At 39.5% G+C, this 22,013-nt stretch overlaps 3 protein-coding genes across 14 annotated transcripts in view; 1 reads left to right on the top strand and 2 right to left on the bottom strand.

Moving 5' to 3' along the window:
• Positions 1-1,094: 1,094 nt before the first annotated feature.
• Positions 1,095-3,072, top strand: LOC6630998 (protein HGH1 homolog). The gene is made up of 5 exons (XM_002053464.4): positions 1,095-1,266; positions 1,361-1,548; positions 1,603-2,097; positions 2,152-2,369; positions 2,428-3,072. Exons 1-5 carry the CDS (start codon positions 1,182-1,184, stop codon positions 2,537-2,539), a joined length of 1,098 nt encoding a protein of 365 aa, XP_002053500.1. The 5' UTR covers positions 1,095-1,181; the 3' UTR covers positions 2,540-3,072.
• Positions 3,073-3,627: 555 nt separating this feature from the next.
• LOC6630997 (natterin-3) lies at positions 3,628-4,336 on the bottom strand. Its single transcript, XM_002053463.4, has 2 exons — positions 4,189-4,336; positions 3,628-4,125 (listed from the first exon to the last, which is right to left on the bottom strand). Exons 1-2 carry the CDS (start codon positions 4,193-4,195, stop codon positions 3,692-3,694), a joined length of 441 nt encoding a protein of 146 aa, XP_002053499.1. The 5' UTR covers positions 4,196-4,336; the 3' UTR covers positions 3,628-3,691.
• A 151-nt stretch (positions 4,337-4,487) lies between these two features.
• Positions 4,488-22,013, bottom strand: part of LOC6630996 (uncharacterized) — a 63,156-nt gene continuing 45,630 nt past the window's right edge. For 7 of the 12 annotated variants that reach the window (XM_032434645.2, XM_015171976.3, XM_070206892.1 and 4 more), the window contains 5 exons: positions 21,090-21,141; positions 6,364-6,526; positions 6,114-6,290; positions 5,940-6,054; positions 4,488-5,342 (listed from right to left, as the gene is read on the bottom strand). In XM_032434645.2, coding sequence (XP_032290536.1) covers positions 5,222-5,342; positions 5,940-6,054; positions 6,114-6,290; positions 6,364-6,433 — 483 coding nt within the window. In that variant the 5' untranslated portion in view covers positions 6,434-6,526; positions 21,090-21,141 and the 3' untranslated portion in view covers positions 4,488-5,221. Of the gene's footprint in view, positions 5,343-5,939; positions 6,055-6,113; positions 6,291-6,363; positions 6,527-20,431; positions 20,575-21,089; positions 21,142-21,506; positions 21,599-22,013 lie in introns of those variants that run through there. The other 5 variants (XM_070206893.1, XM_015171979.3, XM_015171978.3 and 2 more) reach the window with 3 other exon arrangements.

A 22,013-nucleotide genomic window follows, 5' to 3' on the forward strand; every position in this document is an offset into this window, starting at 1 on the left:
ACGTTGGCATTGGTGGCAGCAGCAACACCGAGGACAGAGTCGACACATTTAACGATTATTGCCGGCCATTAAAAATAACAAGCAAAAGTTTTGCGCATAAAGCCGCTTCGGGGATTCATTCAGCGAATCCAAAGGCGAACAAAACTCTTTTGCCGAATCCTTTCTCAATTGCAATTGTTGATCCTTTCAGCTGCGAAAGGAGGACTTCGGCTCGTTGTCGTTGTCGCAGCTCTTCGCAATGAAATCGCAAAAGTTTAAATTCAATTCAAACCAAGTGAGCATATCTTCGATTTGCATTACCAAAATTGTTTTTATCTTTACATAAGTTAAAGTATTTTGTTAGACTTTCTGAGCCATGTAATTTTCTATCTAAAAAATTCTTACTTTTCAAGGAACCACTTAATAAAGCAATCCGAGGAATTTGCAAAAGAAACTTTTCCTTCAAGCGCAAATAAATAATCGAAAGCCTATAAATTAACTGATTGAAGTTTTTTACATAAGACGTTTGTTCAGGACCTTTCCAGTTATAACAAACACTTATTTAATGCTTGTTATAAATCTTCAATATAATATAAAAATATTTGAATAAAACCCTTCGATTTTTAGATATGATTCACCAATTTAAATTATGCGCAACATTTTCGTTAAACGTAAGAGGCTTGCAGGTATGATTTTATCATAGCAATGAGCTTTACGTCGTTCAGTCGTGAACGTTACATACAATTAACAGAGCATTCCACCAGTTAACATACTTATCCATTGTGATTGAAAATAACATGATGCAAGTTAAACAATTTTTTTTAATACTTTAGATGTGTTTTATATGAATTTAAGTTTAAGTATTTTATGCTTTTATAAAACATACAATTTTTTACGCTGTTCTGCGATATATTTATATTTAGCATTAAGTCCAACTTAAATTTATCAGAAACTCCACCGTTTAACAGAAACGCAATATAACTTCTTCATTTACCAGTGACTCCACCGTTTAACAGAAAATTTCTGTAGTTTATGAAAACTCCACCACGTAACATAATAATAAACGATAACAGACAGCTCCACCACTTAACAGAATAAGAACACGCTGCGGCATTTTTATGGTTTGCCGCTAACGGTCACACTGAGCACGCATTTAAAGTATACAAATTATTAAATAAAACAATTGGCAATAAATACAAGAAATGGATAATGTAAGAGAACTAATACAATTCATGCAGCCCAATCAGCGCCTGGATCTGAAAGCAGTTGCTTTAACACATGTCCTAAGTAGGTGAATGTGGCAGCCAACGCAACACGTGCTCCGCTCCCCAAAAGATTCGTGTGAATGTTTATATGAAATGAATATTTAACATTTTAATAGGTCTGACTGGCAGCACAGAGGGTAAAGATGCAATACTCTCGCTAGAAGATATGTTGATAGCCATTTTCGGACTAACGCTTGATGCCAATTCGACAGTTGCGAAGGATGCAGTCCTCAGTCTGATAAATCTAACGGCGGAAGAAGCCGGCGCAATCAGAGTCTTCGAGTTGGCGAAACAAGTACAGCCCGTAAGTTGAGGTACGCTGATAAGCAAACCACGCACTAATCATTTTAATTGTCAGAGCTTTGACATTGTGGGCGTGGCCGCCAAGCAGATATGCGACGAGCAGGCGGAGCTTGCCGATGCATGGAGCATGGTTCTCAGCAACTTAACGCGCGTCGAGTCGTTGGTGCATGCCATACTGGACACATTGGAGCCGACGTTGCCCAAACTGGCGAAAGCCTTTGCCAAGCTGGATTATAATAAGAAAAAATCCAAACTCCACTATTTGGCGCCCATATTTTGTAATCTTACTCAAGTGCCTCGCGGGCGGGAGCTGTGCTGCCAGCCAAAGTACCAGCTGCTGGAGAAGCTGCTGCCCTTTGCCTCATTTGAGGAGAGCGTAGTACGCCGTGGTGGCACCATTGGCATCATCAAAAACATATGCTTTGATGCCGTGTATCATGATGTCATATTGAATGAGCAGGATGACATATTGGTTGCCATACTGCAGCCACTGTGCGGACCCGAAGAGTTCAGCGACGAAGACAATGAAAAGCTGCCCATTGAGCTGCAGGTGAGTAGCTCATCAAATGCCGGATTTTATGTGTAGTACGCAACATTTTCTCAGTATCTGCCCGAGAGCAAGACTCGTGAAACAGATCCGGACCTGCGCAAAATGTTGTTGGAGTGCCTGCTGCAGCTGTGCGCCACGCGACGATGTCGCGAGGTGCTGCGCGCCAAAGGCGTCTATGAAATACTGCGAGAGTACCACAAATGGGAGGCGAAAGTGGGACGAGACAGCGAATGTCTGCTGGCCTGTGAGAACGTGGTAGATATTCTGATCAAGTAAGTTCGATTTCGGGTAGATTACATTTTTCATATAAACATTGCTGTTCGTTCACAGAAAAGAGGATGAAATTGGCTTAGACAATTATAAAAGTGTGGAAGTGCCTGCAGAGCAGGCCGATAAGTTTATTCAGGAGGATGCCGCGTATGTCAAGAGTCTTTTAGATTAATGCAAATATGAATAGACTTAGTTAAGCACGTATAAAATATTGAAATTTCAATATATATATATATATATATATATATATATATATGCGGATTTATTTGGAAATCTTTGTAGTTCACATGTATTTGTATTTTCTATCTTAATTAGCGCTAGAAAAAGTTGTACGCCTGCATTTAAATGCAAAAGAAACAATTTTATTTCAATTTGATTAGTTTTAGTAGCTGCGTTATTTAGTGTTCCGCTTGCGCTTAAATATAAATATAAACTTCTTAGGTGCTAAATACATTTGCATTCAAAAATGTTTAGCAATATTTTGCCATGAAACTTTCAAGGTTATATTTTATACACTTTGTTTGGTCGTTCATTACTTTTAGTTATATTATTTTTTTTTTTTAATTGTATATGTGAACTGTGTTGAAGAATTTTATTATTTTCATTGCTAGCCAATCAGGTGCTTGGTTTATTTAAACTTTTGCTTTTGATTAAATACTTTTGTTGCATTGCAAGCAAGCGAATTCAGCAAAATTTTGTTATCTTATCAAAAAGGGTGTGCAATCTTTTTTACTTTTAATTTTTTACATTAGATTTTATTCTTTTGAATGCGGAAACCATTACAAGCTCGCTTTGTGTAAAAATGAATAGTGTAATTGTAAACATAAATTAGCTATAAATCGTAAATCGTATTCGTTTGATTATTATTATTAACAATTCTCATTTATAAAATGCTATTGATTTTCTCTTAAGCTTTGCACATAGATTTAGCTTGGTCCTATTGGTTTTTCATTTGAGTTCGTAAAATTTAGTTGAACTTTATAATTAAAAGTTTAGGCTTAATGTAATTTAGCAAGTTGTAAACTTAATTCTTATATAATTCGTTTTATTTGTTAACTAAGAACTGATATCGTACTAAATTTCTTTATTAGGGGCCACTGTTTGAGTTAACTAATTTTAAATAGAGCTGCGAACAGTGGAGGTTGATCATAAAGATCATACAATGCGACAAATGACGGCATATTGCACTAACTATAAATAGATTGAATCGTAGGTAACTTAGCCAGTTTAATTGAGTTAGAGATAAGGCGGTAGTAAAGATTCTATAAAAGTTTCAGTTTATTGTACAAAATCTACCTATGTAAAAACATTTGTTAACAAACGCTTATCGCATGAGGCGCGACAGAACCTCGTACTCAAAGATCTTGACCTCCTCCGAGTCGTAGGGTATGTACAGGCAGCCATGTGAGGGATGTACCTTGCCCACTGTTAGGCTGCCGGCGTGGTAGCCGCGACCGGCATACAATTCCTCGCCATCCACATTGCGACCCACTGGAACGGCACCGATGGGCACTTCGCCATTTGCACCGGGCAACCACACGTAGTTGTGACCACTTAGCACTTCATAGTTCTCCAGCTCTACCTCCTGGCCGGCATAGGCCACGTAGGCCTTGCCCTTGTTTGGTATGATCTTTGCTGGCAGCATGTCGTTGTTGTAGAAGGCACGCCCGATAAATATGGTATCGCCATCGGAGTCATGACCAGCAGCGACGGCGTCTTGCGGCAAAGAGCCGTGACTATAGTGTAACCAACTATGGACTGCAAAGGATTAATGAAAGCGTTAGTTCGTGAGCGACTATCAATTTGTGCCCCGCTGCTTACCAGACATTCTGTTCGACTATCAAATGGGAACTATGCGCTTGTCTGGCAGTCAATATTGCTTATGGAACTTTTTCTAGAATTGGTAATACCATTGATAAAAGCTTATCTTTCTAGTTGTTGTAGACGCTGGTGCGATAGCCCAGTCGGTAATCAGCTGATGAATCAAGCTCTTTATCACAGTCGCAGATGTGGTTGGTTTACCTGTGCAATACGATTTATGCTACGCTTGGCTACAGTAAGGAAATTAATATTAATCATACTTAAATTAGTTATAAAAATTAGCTCCGTTTAAATAATTGAAATAAAATACAGTTGTTCATATTCGTTTACAGTTTGTTTTCGCAGTTTTCTACATTCGTCAACTCTATCTATGTGGCCGCTAATTTATAAGTAGCTTTTAAATAATTGTCGCCTAAAATTCAGCAGTTTCTAACAAATTAATAAATCTATTTACAATAGTCGATCAATACACAGGTGAGTTTGTAAGTAAAAATGTAAATATCTATGTACCTAATCGCTAAAAATAATTGCAATTGAATTTGAATTCTCGTTTTGTCTAGCTTTGATTTTGACTCGATAATTGCCTAGCAGCGCTTTGCGTTTTTTAAAAATAGTAAATAGTTTTAAATTTAGTTGTTTAAATTTTGTTCATTTTTCATCAATTATTGTTAAATATTCATTTATAAATCACATAATTGCTTGATGAATTCCATATAAATACGTTCGCTTTGTTTTGTTTTTAGTTTTTTTTTTTTTTTTTTGGTTTTTTTGCCGTGTTATCCTGTTTTATCCTTGTGTGCAATTACTATTATGTGCAATTGTAGACACTGACAGAGTGAGAGAGCGAGGTCGGGACACACAATAGCTGGTGAAAGAGATAGAGATAGAACATCGAATGAATTGTGTACAAATATATCGCGCAGCTGGATTATCTTAAATGCTTTTTCACATCCAGTTTAGCTAAATTCCCTCATTATTCATGGGATGCAAGCAACATTTGTTTTTGTTGTTCCTCCAGTTGCTGCTCTTACTGCTACCTTGCAGCCCCCAAGAGCAGCAGGGCGATGCTAAGTAGCACGGATTCGATGTCCTTTGGGTGGCTGCCATTGCAGGCATCCGCATCGCTGCAGCTCTGAAGGCAGCCGTGTACGTATCTAAAAGAAACATAAGATGGGTGGCGCAGATAATGTTAAGTTATGGCTCCGACAATGGGAATATATTAGTGTCAGAATGTTCAACACAAAGGTAACATATGAATTTTGTTGCAGACTACTTAATATACGTCAGGGAATACGAAATATTTCTAAGCGGCACTGTGAGCGGGCTTAATCATGAGGTTTATCATACTTGTGCATATAAGGAGGACAAAACATTATACAAATTATCATCATTTAGCATTGTGCGTTCTGTTGAATAACTATACAAAATGGCATTTGCAGCGAATCTTAAATAGCTAACATAATATTCTTATGTTAATGTTAACTATCTGTCAGTATGTAAACCATCTGTCAGTAAAAACGATAGCTTCACATAATCAAAATGTAATTTAAACCAGTGCATGTTTTATATCGGTTGATGGAAATCGAAGAAAATATTGCCTTAATACGCATCAGATTATTCTATCAGTTCATAAAATATTATTACAAATTCAAAGTACGCAGTTTATTGCCCTAATAAGGGAGCTGTGTAAATCAGGTAATAAAGTTCATGCGCGTCATAAAATAAAAGATATGCTTGGTGGGGTCACGCACCTGTTGTCATAGTAGAATTTACCACAATGCGACATTCTTATGAGCTCCGTGTCTGTTGTGAGTGTGCCACTGTCCAGAGCGCAGCCTCGCACTGTTATCGTCTCGCCGGTGTCATCTGCAATTGCAATTGCAATTCAATCATATTATCCATCCATTCTCTGCCCCATCACTCACCATAATAGCCGGCGATTTTTATGCAGGCCGTTGCGGGGAAGAGGCCATCGCGACCCTTGCGACCGCCCATACAGGGCGACTCGAGTATGGCGGTGGAATAATTATTATGAAACGGATCATCGCACGCTTTATTGGCGCCGTTATACGAAACGCACTTGAAGCAGTCTATGCAGTAGCCTGTCAGAGAGAATAAAATGGAATTCGTTGGGGCTGGATTTCAGAAGGACTTCTGCAAAGTCGACTTGCTTACCGCTGCGGATAAGCAGGCCGAGCAGCAGCACCAGGCAGCTGATGAGTTCCATTGATGTGGCCGTCGCCATGCTTTAAACACTCAACTCTCGGACTCACAGAATGCTGAATGGGGGTAGCGTTATGTGGTCCAATGCCAATGCGGGCGTTGCAACATTTTCAGCCTGAAAGCAAAGAAAAAATCTTTTATGACTGATTGGTTATGCGTCTTCTGTTGATGGCCAACAAATTGAAAATGTCAAAATGAAGACCTTGGCGTATGCGGGCTTTGAGTTTTTGCCATTTTCATAATTAGATTTTGTGCACATCTCTGGCCTATTCATGAGTTAAGACTTCAGATATGGTTTTGAAAACCCAATGCTTAAAAGCGTCAAGGTCGTAAAAATCAAAAGTTCTCCTGTTTTAATTTCATGCGGGGGCCATAAAACTCTCGTCGGGACATGCGAAATGCAATTCCACAGAAGATGAGGCGCAGCCAAAAGGGAAGGTAATAAATTTTACCACACCAATTTTTGACACATTTTTTGTTCAGCTTTTTTTTGCGTGGTCTTAACTTTGGCGGGATAAGAGGCGGCGTTATGGGCGTGTGGCATATTTTTTATTGCCGGAGTGTAAATAATTGCTTTCCAGTCGATTTTCATGTCGAATGTGCGCCATCTTTTATTTTTTTTTATAGCTGATGTTAATGGATGTTGTTGTTGTTGGCAGTTGTTATTTCTGGCAGTTTAACGGCCGCAGGCAGCTGGCTTGGCAAATTTTCTCTTGCTACGAAGTCGCAAATTATGACAAATGACAAATGAGTTCGACTTACGAGCAGCATCCTGCCAAGAACTGTAGTTAAGCCATGAGCTCATAATTTATGTGACCTGTAAGTGGGCATCACAAACGATCGAACATCTCGACAATCAAGCTCTATACTAATATATTCAGCAAACATATTAATTAATTTTCATTGCATTGTTCTCAATGAAGAAATTCAACGCATGCATCGTCCTTTGCCAGTCAATAAAATTGAATTGCCTGCCTTGATATATCACAGGCAAATGCGATTTATGTACGCGTGAAATCAGTTGAGGAATATGGCTTTGGCCCATGAAAACAAACGACACAGCAGCAACTAAATCAAATATTTATAGAGTAAACACGCTGCCGGCCCATCGATGGCCATAGCTCAAACACTTCGGATGTGGCCATGAATACCACTGAAAGGCAGCGGTTGCCATGCATTTTATACTAAAGCAGAATTCAATTTTGCAGCCAATAAAAACATTAATCTGATAGCTTTAATATGGCTCTATGCATACGCAAGCTCATCTACAATCATAGCTACTCATGTTCATTTTAATTCCTTATTGCAAGTTACAGATCTGACAGGTTGAGTGAATGAAAACATGAAAATCTGTTTGGTTAACCGGTCGTTTGTTTGATGTTTTCACCGCAATTACGTGCATAAATCATACGCCTCGTTATTCTAAGCAAATTGTGTGCATATATCTTTGTTGTTTACTATTTTGATATTGTAAACAGGTAAATGGATCCAAAGTAAGGGTACGTAACATAATTAACACGGCAGATAGTTACAATATGTCTAATCTGCCTTAAGACTTTATACTCGATACAGGTGGGCTTTCGAAGCAAATGGTAAACGAATGCTGTTAGGTTAACAATTCCTTTTCCCGGGTTAAAGTGTTCTGATAATGCATTCACCTGCGCCAGCAGGCAAGGAAGCAAGATTTAATTAAATTGAAAAAGGTGCTCGCCTCAGAACTTCTTCCTCTTAAATGTCTCAATTCTATTTGCAAATTAGCCACTAACCAGACAAACTGCCGAACAGACTGCCTGACTCGTCTTGGCTGACTGACAAGCGCCCCTCCACACCCACACCCACATAACGGTTCTCGCCTCTGCCTTTTGATTGTCTTTTGTTCTTTGTGCAGTGTGTTGTTGCTATTGGTCGACTTATTGTTGTAGTTCTCTCTGAAGCTCATAAATATATAAAATGTTGTCAGTGTCTCTCGCATCGTGGTGACTGTCAGCTCGGTGGTTGTCCTCGTTGTCATTGTCCTCTTTTAACGACTGTCAATGTGCTTGTTAGTTGTTGCCTAAGTAGTCGAAATAGTCCCCCTTGTATGTGTGTTTTTGTGCCTGGACTTATTTAATTTTGTGGCTACCTTTATGGTCAGGCTACGGACGAGCTGCCGTGTAAATGTTTATGAAAAAGTAGAAAGTTGGCCAGCGTGTAAGAGTGGAAAAGTGTTTGCTTCGTTTCCCCTAATTTCTCAATGGCAACTCAATTAGATGCATTATTCACAGAGTCTATTCAGTAATGGTAAATTTAGGTCTTTTTTCTTTGGAAGTGCCTATCCGGTTGATGTAGGAGCCAACTTGGCCTGTCCCGTGGCGCACATTAAAAATGAAAAATGACAAAGCTACCTAAAAAGCATAAGTCAGATTAATAAAACCTCGGACCAGCTAACCCCAAGCAATCATCTCATTAATTTCTTGATCTTCTTGCAATGGCGCTTGTTGGCGATTCAGGGCTATGCCAAGTGCGAGCCTATTTATAGCCTGAGGTTCCTAATTGAGGTTTCTCATTAGCTGTAGGTTGACGTTTAAAAAGCACCTGCAGGAAAAATGCGGCCTATAAAATCTTGGTTTATTAGTGCAATATGTAGAGTTAGAACAAGAGGGATTATAATCATTAAGAACGTCATGCTAGCAAACTTTCAAAAGACAAGGAACTTGCTTTGTTTGCCGCCACTGCTGAAACTGAATGATTTATTATGATTTTGGCTTTGACAATGATAATCGCGCATAAGGAGGCTTTTGCTTGAATTCGATCTGCTCGCCTGTAGTCGAAGTCCCGTGATTAAGCACATCGCAAACCCGATATTATCGGCACAATCATCACTCCCTCTCCCTCCCAGTCCCTCAGAGAACAGCTGACAAGGGTCACAGTGGCAGAGGCGACAAAAAGTCAATACAATGGCAACAAGCAAATTCAGGCCGAAAGTTTAGACAAAGGTCTCCCTGCCCAACGACCCATGTGGCCTTTTCAACAGCCGCGTGTGTCACTGCGCCTTAATGGCCTGGAAGTAAATGCCACATAGCGTCCATTTTGCTGTTCAGTTTCAAATTTCAATCAAACTTGCAAAGTTTTTCTTGCTCTTTTTTAATAGTCCCCATGCTTGCCCTGCCAGAATTTCAATTTCTGTCAAATTAACTTTAAATAAATTTAACATAAACAAGCAAAAAGAGCAGCTCAAATGCTAGATGCCAAACTTATTGTGGAAATGGCCAATTATTAAATTTATATTGTCTCAAAAACTTTTAGCCAGAAGAAACTTTTACATTTACCAATTTAGAAACCGACTTTGTTACATACTTTTTTTTTTTGAGTTAGCTTAAAATTTTCAAATATTTTCCTAGTCCAGCCCGACACCTTTAATTTGCTCTGCTGGTCACGCGTTGTCATTGAGAGAAAAATAAATTTCATGCATAGCACACACTCACACACGGGCACACTCTCGCACACAATTACACGTGGACGCACACATAAAAGGGCCAAATGCATTTGCATAACTGCAACTTTAAGTGGAAATTTTGTTGTCTCTGGACCTTTACTCTTTACACTTTTTATAAATGATCTTCCTTCTGTTATATCACATGCCCGTGTACTCATGTATGCGGACGATGTCAAACTTTTTCTATCATACACTAACCCCCTACATCATTCTCGTCTACAAGACGATTTGAACGCTATGCAACTTTGGTGTTCGGCCAATCAATTGCATCTAAATTGTTCAAAGTGTATGTTTATGACTTTTAATCGTACTACACCTTATCTTGTTAGTTATACAATCGACAATATCCCTTTGCAACGTATACTAACAGTTAAGGATCTTGGCGTTATTTTTGATTCTAAACTCTGTTTCAATCTTCATATAGATACCATTGTTAATGAGGCAAAAGGTGTACTTGGATTCATTAAACGATGGTCTAAAGAGTTTAACGATCCTTTTATAACAAAACTTCTGTACATCTCTCTTGTTCGCCCTATCCTTGAATACTGCTCTTGCATCTGGTCTCCACAGTATATCAACAGCCAGGATCGTATTGAATCTGTTCAGAAGCAATTTCTGCTTTTTGCCTTACGAGGTTTAAATTGGGACCCTAATCTTCGGTTGCCGTCCTACTCCAGCAGACTGCTTCTTCTCAACCTTCCGTCGTTAATCAACCGTAGGACAATTCTCGGTGTTGTCCTTCTACATAAGTTGATTATTGGCGACATTGATTCTCCTTTTCTGCTAGGGCGTCTTCAATTCTCTGTTCCGGCTAGACCAACCAGAAATTATCGCCCCTTATTACTATCTACGTGCACAACAGATTACGCTATGCACAATTCTTTTCGCGTGCTATGTAAAAATTATAATAGTTTGCATCACGTTTTCTCTACCGAACTGTCTCTACCCCTAATAAAATCGTTGCTTTCAGGATACCTTCGGGAAGTCGCTGACCATTCCCAGCTATGAGCAGGGGCATAGCTAGCCGGACAGGCTGAAAAATTTTCCCCCACCGTGTCGGTGATTTCCCAATACTTTTCTCTTTGTCCTATCCACTTAACACTCTTTATCTAACTTACATTGCTTTACTTTATTAACAATTTTCTTACTTTCTTTTTTCCTATTTATTGTATTTTCTTTATTAATTTAGCAAATTAAGATTATTTTTAATTTCACTTGAGATCACTTTTTTCCTACTTACAACCTTCTGCTTAGATGTAGGCTCTAATAGCGTCACTGACAAAATTAGCTGTGAAAAGGGGCACAGCTGGCCGGACTGGCAAATAAAACACCTCCATCGGTCGGTGATGCTATTTAGAAAATTGTATCCTTTAACTAGGCTTTTAGAATATACTTATATTGTACAACCTTTTGAATAATGAGGAAGACACTCGTTTTGTCGACCATTAATAAATAAATAAATAAATAAAAAATGGGTAAACCGTGAATTGCATTTGCAATTTACAGCTGCGATTTGCAGTTAGTTGGCACCGTACGTGGGCATGTGTGTGTAATTGTTCTGATACCCTCACGTAGAGAAGAGTGTTCAAATAACGAGGCAACAGTAGAAAATGTGACACTAGTTCAGAGTTATTCAGTGTGTTATTCAGTTTCGCAATTCCATTGTTTAATTAAAATGCATCAAATGTTTGCTCAATTACTTGTAATTTGTTTGAATTATGACAAAGTAAGCAAAAAGCTGCAATGCAAATTAAAATAATTTTCAGAGTCGACATTTTATGTTTATCTGAACATTGTGAATTGTGAAACAAAAAAAAAACATTTATGTAATTCAATTAAAGCTTTCCAATGGAATTATTTCCAAGAGAATGATTTTTTTAAGGTTGTTATGGAAACGGAAACATACAAGCTACAAATATTATATATAACTTAATATAATGCCTCTCTCTCATAGTTAACCTCTTGTTGTTTCCCCTTGAAAGCCAATTAACTGTCGCCTGCTTACTTCTGACTGTTTCTATCATTATTTATGAGCCGTGCTCTGTGGGCCTTTAACGGAAAACGTTTAATGGTCGCACACTCTAAAAATGTAGGAGGCTCACGCAAGTAACTCCTTTCTGCCCAAATGGCAGGAGATTTATGTCAGGGTCGTCACGTAGACCTAACTTAGTTTTCGCCTGTGTGTGAATGTACATGCGGGACCTTTTTGTGAACCGGCTTATTGCCATGCTTACCATTAGTTAAGCACTTAAGCCAATTTTTTCAATCATTGTGGCTCTGAATTGGGTCTCCAAATGCCAGATGCCAATTTGAATACGCTTCATATGCGGTTCGTGGCCATTAAATCAGCATAATCCCCAATTGAACACTTTCCTGCCGAGCGTGAACTATTTGTGTGGGTGTCAACAGGAATGCAGCCAGCAGGTAACCGCTGCAGGCAACCGCCAAGCCACCAGCAATGCAACTGCAGCACAGATAGGCGGCATTTGTGGATCCCTCGAGGCTCGCACTCCATTCTCTCTGCTGTCTGCTCTTCGGCTGTGGCCGTAAATCAACAATGCGACATGTGGGAAGTTGGTTGTTGAATCCGCGTTTGCGGCCTCAAAACATTCCAATTATGGCCTGGCCACGTTCACCCGTAGCCACTGCCATAGTCCAATTTTGCTGCTTGCTGCACTATTTGATATGCAAAATGTTGTCAAGGAAACCATGGGGGCTTATCTATGGTCAGACAAATTATTGTAGCGTAATTTAATAGTTAGTGAATGTGGAGATGATTGGAAATTGGATTCGGTTTGACAATAATTTGCAGACAACTCAGTGTTAGTTGGTCATCTATCCATTTACTCAACATCAATTTGAAGTAAATATCTTTCTCCGACTTCACCTTACGCAAACTGCTACACTTTGTTTTTTATTCTCCTTTGATGGGGATTACAAACGCATTGAAGCTTGGCCAGTTCCCAGTTGCACTTAGGACTCGCTTAAGAATCCTTCGCTCATCTTGGTACAGTTCCACTCAAAAGGAAGGCAGCAGGATAAGAAAGGCTAAGACTGCACTCAATAGTTTGTGTGGGGCAGGGGAGGTTGGAAGATATGGTATAAGTAGCTCAGGATATTTGTCAGCTGCTTAAACTATATGCAAAACAGACAAGACATATTCTCCTCTACCCTCCATCCCCATTAGAGTGCAGCTGCTAGCTAAGCTAATTAAGGACCTAATGATGTGACAAACTGGCTGCACGTTGGGGCATCTAATCTTTTGCCATTGACACCAACAGCTATGAGTGTGTGCTTGTCAGTGTCTATGTGAGTGTGTGTGTCGGTTGTCAGCTGTTCTATGTTCGATGACACTCGACCGCAATACGCCAACTGACAAAGCAGCAACTACAAAAGGCACCCCTCTCAGCTATGAGTGCGTTTGCCACTCAATGAGACACGGTGAATGCCAATTCCTGAATCCCCGTGAATCTTCGTCCACTTCTCTGCCTCAGGCTCTGATGCTCACACGGTTCAATGGCCAACGAGGTTGCTCACTTTTCGTTGGGTGAACTACAAAGCTGTTTCCCAGGAAATTTCAGGCTCATAATTTCAATTCTAGGACAGTCGAGACAGGCAAACAGCAAAACAAAGGTAACTCAACGTTTGGGTGCCTCCTCCTTCCCATCCTCTTGCTTCCTGGTCAGCTCACATTTCATCTAATTGTGTGGGTATCCTTCTGCTGCTCCAGTCCGATGCTCAGCTAAATTAATGAATTGGCTTCACTTTACAGTTTTATCGTGTTGTTAACAACGTAAATGGGTGGAGAATTGATGGAAGGGAGGGGTATACTCAAGCGTCGTGCCCGGCACGCTAAGATGTTCGGAATGGATTGGCCGGCTCCAGGTTTCGCTTACGTGCTCCTAGCTGCGGTTTGCAGCTAATTGACAAAATACCCGAAAGGGGGTAGCTCTAAGCATGAATGCGAAAGGGAACTAAAATGGGAATGAGCATGAAAGAGGATTGAGCTTGGGGGTTTCTTCTAATTAATTAAATTATGCTTGCAAATTTTTTACAGTTCTTTAAACGGGGTATTCCATGGGAGTTTTTCATTACCTTTAAGTGTGTTTTTTATGCAGGAAAATGGGAAAATGTCCTTGCACATTCTGCAGAGTCCAAAAATCAAATTTTAAACAACAAGAATACTTGCATCGCCTAAGGTAAATTACTTGTGACTAAATGGTAAATAGTTGGTGAAAGGGGTAAGATACACATGTTAGAATTGGAGGAGAATTTAATTTTAATATTTTACTTGAGCGATCTATGAAGTATTTTTACCCATCAATATTTTTCGCTTCCAAATCTCGTCTTCATACAAAGTGCGTACAGCTTGACTTGCACTAACAACAACAGCTCAAACACCAATTGCAAGATTCGCAGCAATCTAAATTTTTAAACAATTCCATGAATAACAAAACAGCAATCAACACATACAAAGTGCCACGCCCTCAGCGACCCCCAGAAGCAAACTTGTCTATTAAATTCTTCTGTATTTTCTCTCTGTGTGAAAAGTTCCCCAAAGAAACTCAATTTAAAGTTGAGCCTCTGAGGCTGTGGCCACATGACCGAATGACAGATTGAGGAGCTCAGCCCAGATGGCTGCTTATGGTTGTGCGGGTGTGCGTACGTGGTCCGCAAAGGTTTTCACCTGACAAGTTGCCCAGAGCAGTTGTTGCTTAACATTTCCTCAATAATGCAAAAAGTTGGAAGCAGAATTAAAATGAAAATTATTAAGAGTAGATAAGATAAAGTGAATACCAAGAGAGGACACACATAGATACAGAAAGTAGTCCAAAAAGGCAATTAATTTGATGTAGTCAGCTCATCAGAGACCACAAGAGGACTCACTGGGGGTACAAAATGGCGGCACGAAAACTTAAGCTAATTAGTGCTCTTAAGTGTATGTATGTGAGTGTGTGTTAGCGTGTGCGGAAGAAAATTAAAATTTCACACATAACTTTAGGAAATTATGTTGAAGCACTTAAGTGCGTGTCAAAGGCTCAACGAAAAGGTCCTCTAACTGAGGCGCAATTTGTGGCTGTGGCTTTGGATGAGAATTGAGGATGCGGATGCGGTTGTTTCTTTGTGTGTATCCTTGTTTGTGTTTATCCTTGTGTCTCCTGTCACTTGATGCCACCTGCTGAGCCTCGTCTCCACTTTCATCATGCAAATATTTACACTTTATGGAAATCTTTTCCACAGCCTTTCCCTTCGCATCGCTCTGGGTATATGTTGAGCTGTGACGGGGCTTTGTCTTTGGCGTGTCGAGTGTTTGATTTGCACATCTAATTATGTTAATCGCCTCACGTGTGTTTCTCAGCATAAATGTTGAGCTTTAAAATTATGGCAAGGCATTTGAAGTGGAAGTGCGATAATACACACTTGATATATAGGGGGCGAGAAAGCAAAGTGGAGAGAGCTGGTTGGAGTTGGTTGGTAATATTATACATGTAAATTTTAAGAGTATACAATAATAAATATCACGACGGAAATGCAGATACAAAAACATGTGATAGCCACCCATCCATCGTACCCTCAAGGAATATCTAGAATACAACAACTTCATGAAATTTAATACGAGAACAGAACCTTGCATTGTGTTGGCAGCGAATTTAATGGAAGCCTTTCTCTATTTTAGTGTATCAGAATGTAGCCCGCTGTAAGCCGGATAGCAAGGGAAAACATTTTCAATATATGCTGTGGCTGTAAGTTTAAGCAGCATTTTATAACATGCAGCAGCTACAACGTTGCACAGAGTCGATGAAGTGGAGAGGTGGCTCAGAATTAGATTATGTAGCCAAGGCAACAACAGTTTTAGTTCCTTTGGGCAGTATATAAAGATAAAATATCTAAACCGACTCTTATACAGAGCTGTCAGATTTCAAATGCATAGCTATGCAAATATATTTATTGGATTGCAGTTAATGTACATAATCTATATGCTCACGCAATAATTATGATCAGGCATGCGTTGCGTATACGTAATATGTGCTGTCCGCAAACAAGGTCTTTCTCCCGGGCTTACGGCGACTGCGACACTCGTTCGTCTCGACACGCAATGCGACAATAATTTCTCATTATTTTTTCAGGAAGCTGCATTCGAAAAGGTAGAACCGAAGCAACGAAAGCTGTCAGTTTGTTTTATCCTTGGCTGTGTCCCTTTTAGAACTAGTTTGTGCTTGCCATGGTTTATATTACCCGCGCCTTTTTGGCATATGCTAGACTTGGCTGATATTGGCCATGGGGCTGTCGGGTTGTCTACCGTGGTTGCTCATCAAACAAAGTGCATTTTGTCGTTATGCATGAGACAAGCAAATAAAAACAACAACAACAACAACCACTGCAACACAAATGGAAAAGCAAACTGCAGCAGTTCATTTTTTCTTGTCATTCTGCGCTTTTCCCGTTTTCCCAGCGTATATTTCTTTTAATTTGAGCCAGCGAAGCGGCATCCAACAATTTTTTTTTCATTTTATTTTTTCAAATTCTTTTAACTTATTTACAAAGTGCGCAAAACGCCGCAAAGTATGCAGCGGGAGAAGCGACTGGAGAAGCAACTGTTAAAAGTTGTAAGCCCTGCGCCGAACTTTAAATGCTCTATGGAGTTTGAGGAGAGGGAAAGTTTAATGAAGTGGGAGAGGTGTCTTCTCAATACTTTTCATGCTACGAGGAAACTTTATCCTCGTCTTCGAGTCCTTCTTTTTATTTCTCTATTTGCTGCACATAATCTACAGAGAAAGAGAGCAAAAGAGAGGGGAGGAAAGGAACTCGAAATAGTGCTATGCATGTGGATAAAGTTTCTGTGCCTTTGTGCAAATATTTTGCACGGAAATTGCATTTGCGGTGCGGTTGGCAATAGTCAGAGAGCTGCAACAATTACAGCAACAAGAGCAATGAAGTTGATGACGATGGCGTGATAATTAAAATTGCGATAATGTCGTGTAATAGAGTCGAGAATGCAATGCGGCGTGTAAAATGTGGCAGCACCATGGGGAACTGTGCCCAATTGCAATGAATGAATAATGGGCTGTGGGAGTGGCTTCAGAGATGAATAAATAGATGCCATTGGAGTCATTGAAGTCTGATGCTTTGATTAAAGATGGAATCCACAGGCAAAGCGAGCTTATAGCAATTGATTTACCAAGTTCTGTGTAAGGATTCTCTGCTGCACGTTACTACTTAACAATGCATTCATTATCATGAAAAGTATTGGAGCAAATGCGAAAGAACTAATTTTATGTTAAAACCATTTTAGGGTTTATTAATTTGAAACAGGAATATCTAAGATACAATTCAATTATTCTAAGTGCCAAATGCATGAGTAATTAACGCGCAGTTGCTGCAAATAATGAACTCTATAAAGTTTTACCGGCAAAATAAAATATGCAAAACGTGGCAGCAAAGAAATTCAATGAAATTATAAAATGCTTGTAGGGAAACGAAAAGTTGCTGCCACTTAACGGAAAGTTTTCTTAAGCAAGACGAAGGGAGCCACGCAACGGCTTGCCAAAGTTTTTCAATAAGCGGCAATGCCAAAAACAAGGCTCAACATGTGTTCCAGACCTGGGCGCAACAGAGGGGCAGTCGAGGGGAGGGCAAGAAATACGCAATCGTTAAATCTGATGAACCAAGTGGAAGCCAAGTGAAACATGAAGAGCGAAAGAGGCGATTCGAGCGATGCGTGAGCAGTAGCAGGAAAAATATGGAAGCCAAGGCCAGGGGGCAATATAATTTATGATAAGCCAATAAAAATAATTGAAATACATTGAAGGCAGGCAACGGCTACAGAATGTGAGAGCCACACATCTGCCCTATCTATGTGTGTGTGCGTATGTGAGGGTACAACGAACCCATTAAGCGCTCCTTCATCGATTGCTGTGAAGTAAATCGAACTGAAAGCAAAAAATATTAAAGTAATGGCACGCAATAAAAGGCGAGGCATAAAAAACGGCACGGGAATGTCAAAGTTGAGGTACAGCCCTCAAGGAATTCTGATTGTGGCTGCTGCTGTGCAAGGTATGAACAAATAAAAAAACACTTAAAATAAAACATTGCGGAAAGTAGTGTCAGGAGTTGAAGTCGGAATTTTTCGGGAAATTGTGAGAGGAGATATGATTAAGAGATTGCTACTTGGAGATTGGAGAGAAGATGATTTTCTTGTTTGAGTCTTGGTGAAAACAGGGATAAAGTGACAAATTGCACACGTATTTCACATTTCTTGAAGTGGTTTGTAACATGTCCAATTTACACATATAATGGACTGTTTTTATGTGTCCCTATGGTATTTAGGAGGAAGGCCTATGGACAATTCCTTTATTTGTTTTGCTTATTTTAAAGCACGAAGCTTGTGCTTCACTAATTTCAGCTTGCTATAAATCTCTCATAAAAGTTAACTTTACCAAACATCTCTCAACATCTTCATAAGCCTATCTGCATCCAGTTGCCAACAGTTTATCTCCTAGCAGCACTAAGAACCTTTTAAACCTGTTAGGCCACATCTTCTTGGCCACAAAAAGTTTTACGCGTAAAATTTCACAGCTTTAGATTTCACAGGCTTTCAGGCTCTGTGTGAATAACGCTTTAAATTTTGCGCTTGACGAAACAGCTTTATTTAATTTTACACGTTTTTTAACTTAATTTTATTTCAAAATATATTCAATTTGAGTTTTAACAACATAAATTATTAATTCAGTATAAATTCTTTGTGAATTATTTACATTATTTTCTCACACAAAACGTAAATTCAACCGCTATGCGATCAATTTGAAGCTGACAACAAAATATTTTTGCCACATCATCAAAAATGTAGCAAATTAATAAATTTCATTAAATTTCAATTTGCTGCTCTTTTGTGTGTTGCGACGAGCGATAGTAACAACAACCTGGTAAGAGTAATATTTATTATGTGTCTGCTTTACATAGCAGCAGAAACCGTAAAAATAACAAAGGACAACAACAAAAACATCAGCGACAACATCACAATATTTATATTTCATTATATGTGGCAGCAAGAGAAAATGCAGGGATGGGTAAGCGGGTTGGCCCGTTCCGCGAAAATGGGACAACAATGACTATAATCATAATAACAGCAACAATGGACCGAGGCGTCGTTAACAGCCGTGTGGGACGTTACCACGGGGTGTATGATTGACACTTTCACATGCTGATGGTCAGTGCCCTCTTTGGATCGGGAGACACCCTGTCAAACGGACTCGTATGTCATGGGTTTGTATGCATATGCGCCCGAAATCACACTTTATGTGGTCCCTCCAGTCTGCGAGGTCAGCGCTCCAGTTCAAGTCACTGACGTCTGCCACGAAGCTGATGCTGCCTGTCCTCATCCCCAGACACTGTATATCAACCTGGGCAGGAGCTGCAATGAGAGTCTGCCGTGTTTTGCTGACTCTGCTCTTTGAAGCATGCCGCCTGGCCTGTCCGGGAAAACAACAACAGCCATGACAGAAGCATGTGGTTTTATTTGGCAACCAAACAAGATTCCAAATTGCGCAAGGAACAGAGAAAAACAAAACGGAGGGATTTTGGGAAGAACATTGCAAGTGTGTGCTGGGTGACAAAAAAAGTTTTAGCAACAACCCGAACAACATTTTGATTAAAAGGCTGCGGCAGCATTCTAGACTTGAATTGGTTTAGTTGAGATATAAGGTCGGATATAGAATGACGATCTAGACCGTCGGATTCAAATGATTGCAGGAGATAGAACTGAAATAAAGCAGTAATTGGTGTTTCGTATTCATTACAGGTTCTACACAAAGTTAGCAATTGGATTAAAATGATTATGTGTTAAAAGCTAAGTTTAAGTAACCTTCCTAAATTGCCTGAGCAATTTGACAAAAAAAAAAAAAAAAAAATAGTAAATTAATCCGAAAAAATGCAGCTTGCTGATTATAAGGTAAATCTTCAAACTGAAAGTATCTGACGTTTGAATTATATTTTGTATAAACATAAATTTAAAAGATAGCCAACTGTAGTTACTTTTTTTCATATGGTTTCATAAATGTAATGCAGAGTAAGCCTTTTATTTTAACCTTTTTAAATTTGTTGCGTAATTTGCTTCATTGGCAAAAACACGAAATATGCTTATAAAATATCACGTATACGCGCCGCATGCTGATAGCCGCTTCTGAGGCTGGCACATAAATGAAAACTCATAAATTTTATTTCCCCCTTTTTATTATCACCAGTTGGTCGAGTGACAGCAATGAACTCTGGGGAACTGGAAAGCAAATCTCCAGGCAGTATTTTCGCATATTATTAACTCTATTAAATATTGGGATTAGGCTGTGTGTCCTGCGAGTCTATCGGAAGTATTTTGAATTATTTAAGTGAGCGGGAATGACGTAAGTCTCATATAAATGACCAATTAAATGGAAATAAACAATTATTGAGAAGTATTTTAGTTAGGAATTCGCAGATCCCAAATGCACAAAATCCAGCCAGCCAATTACCAGCAACATCAGCCAAGTGGCAAATCCAATAAATACTTACCCCGAGCTGTGATACATCAAACAAACATTCGCCAGGACGATCCCTGCGGATATACAACACTTTTTGGGGTCTGTAGGGGGAAATGTTGCAACTACTTTCTCCCGCTGTTGGTTGTGTCGTTGGTTTCCCTGCTGCTCCTGCTGCTGGTGTAAATTTAATGCAAATTAAATGGAATTTTCCTGCTTAAATTTATTGAATACGCATTGCTGCACACACCAGGAGGGGACCGAGGCAGGCTGCAGCTGGAAAATTGTATATTTGTCACATAATTGGGACAAGGACTTTCTCTGAGTGCAACAGCGGGACATGCCGTCAATTTGTAAATAACTTTAAAGAAACAATGTGAATCTTCGAGCGATAGCTTGGAGTGGAAGAAGCCCCTAGAAGGTCTGCAGCGCCCAAAGTTATGCATGCCTTCTGCATCTGACAGCCTGAAATCTGCAAAGGCAACAGACATAAGTCCCTGTCATTTGCCACACTTGACTTGTTGTCGTTCAGATGACCCCACCCTGATACACACACACAGTCTCACAAGCAAATAGCATAACTTGTAATTCACTCGCTTCGCTCTGTTTGCTGTATAATGTTTGCCCTGTCGAAGTAGCCACGCCTCGAATCTCGGTTCTGCCGCACTAATAATTTGCAAAATTATATTTACCAAGTATTTCGACTTGCTCGTCTAATGCATATCCTCAGAGTCCCAAGGGTGCCTGTAAAGAAAAACCAAAAAGAGAAGTCATAAAATCTCAAATTATTGAAATGGAAAACTGATTGTCGTGTGGTTTTTGTTTGAATAATAAAAACGCTTTATGAAGGCGCCATAAATCTCCCCATTGGTGGGCCTTGTGGGAAACTGGAATAGGGAAAGTTAAAAACAATTTAAGCAATCATTTTGCATTCTCTTGGAAGTCTTACAAGCTTTCTAAAAATGTATGTCTGACATCTGCACTCTGTAAGGTCTTAAGACTTTATCAGTTTTTCTCATTTTGTCCTTACTTAAATTAATTTCTCCCTTATATAGGATCCCTCTTATTACATGTTTTTGTTGCTTATTTGTAGCTAAGTAAATATTTACCTGGCGAATTTTTAATTTAGGGCTCATCTGTGTGTATGCGAGTGCTGGGACCACATCACAGGCACAGGGACACGCCCATAAACGCTGACATACCGACCCCTGGACAAGAACAAGGAAATTAAATAAAAACGAAGCCGAGTATAGAGTGCAGAGGTTGCTTAAAACCTTTCAATGCTTGGTTTGGTGTTTACACTCGCCTTTTATTAATTTTCACATGCTGAGGCAGAAGTCTGTGTCCCCTCTGAATCCTTGTATAAACAAGGACGGTTTGTTGACATTTCTGGATTAAAGCGAACCCAGTTTATCCCTTTGCCAATCCATCGGCCCACTTTTTACGAAAATTCAAGGGTCTTACTATTACGTTGATGCAGTGCCTCGATTTGCATGCAAATATCCGTATCTCCCCCGAAGGAGGCGTGGGTAATTCGCCCAGCAGGTTTGTCAAGGTGAATTCATTGCCATGTAAATAAAGTGAAAAGAAATTCCAGTACCACACAAAATGTATTT

Source organism: Drosophila virilis, chromosome 2, assembly GCF_030788295.1.
Source record: "Drosophila virilis strain 15010-1051.87 chromosome 2, Dvir_AGI_RSII-ME, whole genome shotgun sequence".
Classification (NCBI taxonomy): Eukaryota; Metazoa; Arthropoda; class Insecta; order Diptera; family Drosophilidae; genus Drosophila; species Drosophila virilis.